The sequence below is a fragment of the Gossypium arboreum genome, chromosome 12 (genome assembly GCF_025698485.1).
Source record: "Gossypium arboreum isolate Shixiya-1 chromosome 12, ASM2569848v2, whole genome shotgun sequence".
In the NCBI taxonomy this organism is placed as follows: domain Eukaryota; kingdom Viridiplantae; phylum Streptophyta; class Magnoliopsida; order Malvales; family Malvaceae; genus Gossypium; species Gossypium arboreum.
Genome location: NC_069081.1, coordinates 14,169,279 through 14,176,582, shown reverse-complemented (window position 1 = coordinate 14,176,582; position 7,304 = coordinate 14,169,279). Strand labels below are relative to the sequence as shown.

General features: G+C 28.5%; 1 protein-coding gene across 3 annotated transcripts; it reads right to left on the bottom strand.

The window, feature by feature from the left end:
• Positions 1-3,793: 3,793 nt before the first annotated feature.
• Positions 3,794-4,756, bottom strand: LOC108478714 (gibberellin-regulated protein 1-like). Of its 3 annotated transcripts, none has more exons than XM_053023401.1 (4): positions 4,624-4,756; positions 4,359-4,498; positions 4,228-4,276; positions 3,794-4,143 (listed from the first exon to the last, which is right to left on the bottom strand). In XM_053023401.1, the coding sequence occupies exons 2-4, from the start codon at positions 4,437-4,439 to the stop codon at positions 3,962-3,964; spliced, it is 312 nt and encodes a 103-aa protein (XP_052879361.1). In that variant the 5' UTR covers positions 4,440-4,498; positions 4,624-4,756; the 3' UTR covers positions 3,794-3,961. The 3 variants fall into 3 exon arrangements, with proteins under 3 accessions (XP_052879361.1, XP_052879362.1, XP_017636678.1); XM_053023402.1 differs by having other exon boundaries at positions 4,612-4,737; XM_017781189.2 differs by having other exon boundaries at positions 4,359-4,734.
• Between the last annotated feature and the right edge of the window lie 2,548 nt (positions 4,757-7,304).

The following is a 7,304-nucleotide window of genomic DNA, read 5'->3' as shown; positions in this document are numbered from 1 at the left end:
TTTCGAAAACTCGTACACTAAAATTAAAAAGGTTATCCAAATATTTAGTTCACCAGAAAAATCATACCCAATACGATTGAGCACGATTTTCTGAATTCCCCAAATATTGGATATTGCTTTATTTCAGAATTTTTGAATGCTAAAGAAAACTGAGAATGTGCTCAAAACACTTTTATTTGTGTTAAAATGGATGAAATACTTAATTATTGTAAAAAAACATTACAAAGCAATATTTGCATAATAAACATGAAACAATAAGCACACATAAAGTGTCATACTTGGTAAATGAAGATACCATAACCTTATTTAGCCAGACCAACTAAACAATTGAGTGTGACTAATCTAAGCAAGATGAAATCCACTTTCCAAGCATGCATGAGGAACAATCGATATGCAATATAAAAAATGTACAACAATGATATATAACTTAATATAACACAATAAATAAAATACAAAACAAAATAGAAATAAAAAAACAAAAAAGAAACTATATTGTATAAGACAATTTTAAAATAATGATAAATTAATGAATGCTCAACATATAATATATGGATTAATGAGTTGATAAATTTGTATATGTAATTATTAAAATAAGTGTTTCATAATGAGGATTTTCAAATCAAATAATGGACAAAGTGATAAAAATATTTATTAAAACACATATAACAGAGGAGAATTTAAATAAGATATAAATAAGAAAGGATAGCAAAAATATAGAACAAAATACAATCATAGGAAATAAATTACATATAATAGACTTACAAAACGTATATGTATATGTATATGTATATAAATAAATTTGGAAGCAATTGTTTCTGAAAATAGCATGGAATAATGTGTATAAGATTAAATTAAATTTAGCATAAATTGTATATGTAATAGATTTTAAAAAAAACATAATTATGTACACAAATAGATTCAAAAGAAATTATACATATAAAATATTACGAATTTAATGATGTATATAAATCTGATATACGTATCCATATACATGTATATATATAATAACAATTCAAATAATACATAAAATATGCAGGATTTTTCTTTTAAATAATCAAAAAATATATATAACAAGATATAGGAAAGGTTTAAAAGAAATCACATGTATAAATAATATAAAATTAATAATATACTTGATACTCTATCATGAATCATATATATATATATATATATATATATAATAAATATACAAAAACATTAAGAAAAATATTATACAAAATGTTAAAGTGATATGACATAAAAACTTTACAATAATGATTTTAAAAAACAAAATAAAATTATCCAAAGTAACTAAATAAATAAATAAATAAGAATTAAAATGAATGCTAAATGGATTTTTAAAATAATAATGAATTATACAAAAATAAAGAAACTCAATTAAAATAAAGTTAAAATGAAAGGGATAATTAATAAATTAGACCATTGAAATAAAAAAAACTAAAGTGCAATGAGCGCAGGTGTGCAGGGATCGAAACTGGAAATATTCCAGATCTCACAGCATAGCATTTAGGTGCGGGCCAAATTGAAGTGTCACGCAAATTCTAGGACCAATTTAAAACAAATAAAATGCGAATAAGGGTTAATTAAAAAGAATGTGCAAACGGGGAGGACTATATGCGCAAATCTCCCATTAATGTGCAAACAGGGAGGACTATACGTGCAAATCTCCCATTTGGTGTACAAAAACGCGGATCCAGGTTGGGGAGCAGGTTAACGCGCGGATCTTCTTCCCCATAAACGGTGCCGTTTCGTATATTTCCTAAAAGCAAAAGAAATAAACCCTAAAATGACCCCTAGTCCCCTTAAACAAAATCAAAACAAAGAACCTAAGCTTCCTATTTCTCTCTCGCTCAGTCGAATCCAAGAAAAACACTCCAACTACCATTTTGCTTCCATATTCGGCCGACCGATGCTACGCCACCATAACAACGATCTACATGCCCGCCGTTCGACTGCTTTTCAGCCTTAGATCCCCTCTATGCTTCGATTTCGACAAAGCAAAAGGAATCCACGGCATTTGGTAATGTTTTTCTTTTATTTTCAAATGTTTTAAAATTATAATGAAAAAGAATAGAAGGAAATAGAATCGAAATAAAAGCATAGAACCTAGAAAAGATGAATCTAAAATCACCTTTTAAAAACTGACTTTGGATTGGTCTTATATTTTCTTTACAATATGCGTGTATTTCTCTGGGAAAACCGACCCCCTTTACAATTGATTATCTGGCTTTTTATAGCCGAATAAAGAGAAATAAGAAAAAATAAAAAAATAAAAGAAAATACAATGGCCTTGGATTTTCTGTTATGCCTTTGCTGTCAATTGCTAGATATCTGCTGTGTTGTTTGCTAGTCCGTTTTGCAGGTACAAAGGTCATGGTGTTGCTGATGCGGTGGAGCTGTTCGTGGCAGCTACAGTAGAAGCTTCCAGAAGCTTCAACCTGCTTGGGCCCTGTGAGCTTACCCTGAAGTCAAGCTGCTGGGGTTTGGAGGCTATTGCAGCGCGAGGAAAGTTTAGAAACCCTTAGGGTTTCTGAAAGAATTTAGATACCGGGCCCTTTTGGGTTAATTTTACTTGGGCCAAAAGTTTAGGATTGGGCCGTTATTTTTGGGCCTTTGTACTTAGGCTAATTGATCTGGACCTATTTAAGTTTTAAATTAACCCAGGCTCTTTGAGGTTTATTGGGCCATAAATGTAAATGGACTGGACTTATTAAAACATTTGGTTTTATTATTTTATTATTTTTGTTTTATTTTTTGGTTTCGGTTTTGGTGTAAGCCCGGGCATAAATTGGGTGTTACATGCATAATTGAATCAGAATAAAAATTTCATATGTATATATGAACAATCAAAATTTTATGTGTACGATTGCATAAAATTAAAATTCATATATTAACTTACATATTAAATCAAAATTTAAAAAAAAATCCAAAATGAAAATGAAATTTGGGTAAACTATACACATGGTCACTCAACTATGCTTGCGTTCTTACTTTGGTCATCCAACTTTAAAAAACTTTTAATTTAGGCATTGATGTTTTAATTCATTCCTATTTCGGTCACCCGCCGTTAAATTGAAAATGAAAAGCCTTCTTCTAACTGATATAACAATAGATTTAGTCCTCAATACATACATATTCTATCAATTTGATCTTAATTCTAAATAATTCAATAAATTTAACCCTTCACATTTACAAATTCAATCAATTTGATCCTCAAATTTAATTATAGATATGAAATACCTTTGTTTTAAAAGCGGAAAGCTTTGGTTAGGAAGTTTGAAGATCAAATTGATAGAATTTGTAAATGTGAAGTGTTATAATTTAATGAATTGTTTAGAAATAGGATCAAATTGATAGAATATGTAAGTATTGAAGACTAAATATGTTATTATACCAGTTAGAAAAAGACTTTCCATTATCAATTTAACTTTAGGTAATCACAATGGAAACAAATTTAAACATTAGTAACTAAATTAAAAAAATTTAAAGTTGAATGGAGTTCACCCTTGAAATGTCTTTTCTCCTTTAAAATGTGCATGTAGCTGTAGTCTTACGATAAATGGGCAGAGCTCTTACCTTTACCATTAATTGGGTTGAATCCAGCTTACCTACTGCTTGTTCGGCCTTCAAACTCATAGCTGTAGTCTACAAACTCGTTGGGATTTGACGTTAAATAATGGCGAGGTTGTTTCTTATATAGAGTTAAGTATGAAGAGCATTAAAGATGATTACAAGGATGCTGGTTGGTCTCTTTCTACTAATAAATTCAACTTACCAAAGAAAGATTACGAAGTACATAAATAAACAAAGCAAAAAGAGCCTTTTATTATACTTATATCAGATTATCATCCATAAGTAAAAAGACCGACTGAAAAAGAAATAATAAATCAATTCCCAGTAGAAAGAAAGACTTATTCTTGAACTAAGTAAATAACATCAAACAAGTGGAACATTTATGGAATCATGGACACTTGCGAACATTTTTGCGCGTGGTTAAGTTGGCATAGCAAGGGCAGGCTTCATAGTTGCCTGACGTCCCTGGTGGAACACACTTGCATCTATGACAGCAACTCCCACACGACCTTTTGCACAGATTTGGCCTCTTTGATAGTCTGCATCTTCCTTCACATGCTACTCCACAATCTGAATTCACAAACACCCACAAATATTTAACCATGCCAATATGAGATTCAGTTAGTAAAGTTTATTATGTCATGGTTTATATACCAATAGGTTGTGCCTGAGGTGAAGGGCTTGGAGCTCCATCAATGCTCATCTGCACAGTTCATATGTAGTTATTAGTTATCAAGAATATAGATATACGTATAGCTAGGCCTAGGTAACTTGAAGTACTTTACCAATTCTTCAGCTTGAGTGAAATGAAGCAGCAAAAGAGAGAAAAGAACAAGTGAAGCAGCCATGTTTGTGGAAAGGGCCATCCTATAGATCTGACTAGGATTTCCAGAAGAGCGACAAAGATGCGATGTGAGATATGGATCTAGTTTGAGAAAAAAAAAAACAAGAGTATGTTTATATAGTGGAGAAGAGGAACATCTCATCTGCAACTTGCATTAAAAAAAACATTCTTTAGAAGTTGTCCAGGAAATTAACCTATGTCCTCACACTGTATATATAGTTAGCATATTAGAAAAAGAAACTCCCACGTGAATTGGAAGCTTTGGGGGATGATGTCCCTGTCGTCATGTTACCAACATCAATAAATCGATTATTGATGCCACCAGTTTCTCAATGGAAAATGTGTCTGGTTTCTTAATATAATATCATAGTTACAACTCATAGGGGTTTAAGCCAGCTGGGTTTTAATCATTAAATAGTTGGCCTTGTTTATTATTATTATTAACACCAGTTGTTTCATATGCTATTTTGCAAGGCGGATAGAGATAGAGGGCACGCAAGTTGGTCCAGGAGGAGTACCAATGCTTAAATTAGTAATTTTTATTTTATGATTACACTGGGCTTTGAAGCAAGATTCTCTTGCTCTCAGGGGCTAAAAATTTATTTAGAGAGACTAAATGAATGACACAGGTAAGTCCATTTAAAAAGAGTAGAAAATGAAGTGGCTTTAATATATATATATTTTTTTTCTGCCAGGTTCCTCAATTTTTATTTACCTCTTTTCATAATTTATAAAATTTTAAATTAATAATGGTAAAATTATATTTTTAACTTCCTAAATATAATAGAAATTTGATTTAATCCTTTAAAACAATAAAGATATAGACTATTAAAATAGTAAAATTATATTTACTATCATAAAAAATACAATTTAATTCCGCCTCGAAAAAAAATTTTGATTTTGCCTCTGAATTTAGTCTATTCACTTTTTAGATTTAAAAGTATAAGTCGATTATTATCACTATTAAATTCTTTTGCTCAATTCAAGTTTATTATAATGTCTTTTTTTTTAGTACATGGCTACAAAGTGAAGATTTTGGTAAAAGTACCACAAAGCCCCTTGTACTATACCCTAGATTGCATTTTAGCCCATTTATTGAAAAATGGATAAATTGGTACTTATACATTAGATGAGTGAGCAAAACAACCCTTCTGTTAAAATTGCACCATTAAATGTTTGTTTTATTGTTTTATATATAAAGTATAATAACAAATTTAGTTCTCAACTTTTACACATTTATTCAATTTGACCCACCCCTACACTTTTATTGGAAGTAAATTAAAAATATTTTAAACTAATAAGGCTAAAGGGTCAAAAAGGCTTAGTAACAAATTAAAAATCAATTATTGGAAGTAAATTAAAATATTTTAAACTAATAGAGGTTAAAGAGTCAAAAGACCTTAGTAACAAATTAAAAAAATCAACTAAGCACTATTAAAATTTTAAAAATTATTAAAGAATCATAAAATTACAAACAAACTTTATTAAAAGAAGTTATAAAATTTTATTAAAAAATAACAATACCAATTACCAACCAATTAAAATCTAATGATTATAAGATTTAAAAAAAATACTCGTACTCTTTTATTGAGTCCATATTGCTTTTTTTTTTAAAATTATAATTATATATTTTATATTTTATATTTTTAATAATTTTAAAATTTTAAAAGGTTTAAATGAATTTTTTCAATTTGTTACTAAGGCCTCTTTGACCCTTTAGCATTATTAATTTCAAATATTCCAATTTACTTTTAATAAGGATCAAACTGAATAAATGTATAAAGATTAATGGTTAAATTTATTATTATACATTATATATAAATACCAAATTTTAACCAAATGACTGTTTTACTAATTTATCTAGGGTACATGGAGTAATTTATTATTTTAATAAAAAATTAAAATACAACTCAATTAATTAATAATACAAAAGAATTTGTTATAGTTTTAAGAGACATTAATGGTATATGGAGGACTAGTGTTTTATTTTCGTAATGTGAAGGAGGCGGTTGTTAGGCAGATCACACGCAAAGGCTACATATCAAAACTATTAATGCGCGTTAGGTGAAAGCATGTGAGGTGAAGACCTCCAACAATGTGCAAACCAAACATATCCAACCGTCTTTTAAGGTTAATATTATTTTTGGTATTTAAGTTTAGTTTTTATCTTCTATTAGCTATTTAAGGGATTTTTTTGTTATTTTAATTTGATATTTGAACATTTTTAATTTAATATTTGTATTTTTTATTTATCTGAATTTGTTTTAATGTTAAATTTAATATCTGAGTTTTTACATCATATTATTTAATCTAAATACTAAATTAAAAATAAATTTAAATTTAAGTTTTAAATTAACTATCAAAACCAAACATAAATAAATGGCAATATATGAATTCTTTTAAATAAAATTAATTAATTTTACTATCATAAACAACTCCTAGTATATTCATTCATATTTGGATTGTCTTTCATCCAACTTAAATTTATAATATTTTCTTCCAAGTAAATAGAATTAATTTTTCTTCTAGGGTATATAATAGAATAAGAGTTGAGGTTAAAGGTAGATTAAGATTCTTAAAAATAAAATACAATCTTTTTTCCTTTGTAAAGTTAGTTGCCCAATAAAATATTGTATGAAATTTCAAAGAGTTTCTATAAAACTTCTATGATTGTGATTGGCAGGGTAGTTAAAGGTTATTTATTTATATAATCTACTCGGGTTCGAACTTTAAGTGAGTAAGTGGTAGGCTTTTATTTGAGCAGCTCCCTTTGGACATAGTGTGTGCATGTGTTGCGTAGGTATGTCCCTACTAACCCTTTAATAGTATATAACCAAAAAAAATATATGGATATAAAAAATAGAGCATGTACTTGTTAGGATGAACC

Coding starts and splice junctions, on each gene's coding strand:
- LOC108478714 (XM_017781189.2), bottom strand. CDS start 4,559: ATGAGATGTTCCTCTTCTCCACTATATAAACATACTCTTGTTTTTTTT. Junction 4,277..4,358: donor TCACTCAAGCTGAAGAATTG/GTAAAGTACTTC, acceptor TGAACTGTGCAG/ATGAGCATTGATGGAGCTCC. Junction 4,144..4,227: donor ACCTCAGGCACAACCTATTG/GTATATAAACCA, acceptor TTGTGAATTCAG/ATTGTGGAGTAGCATGTGAA.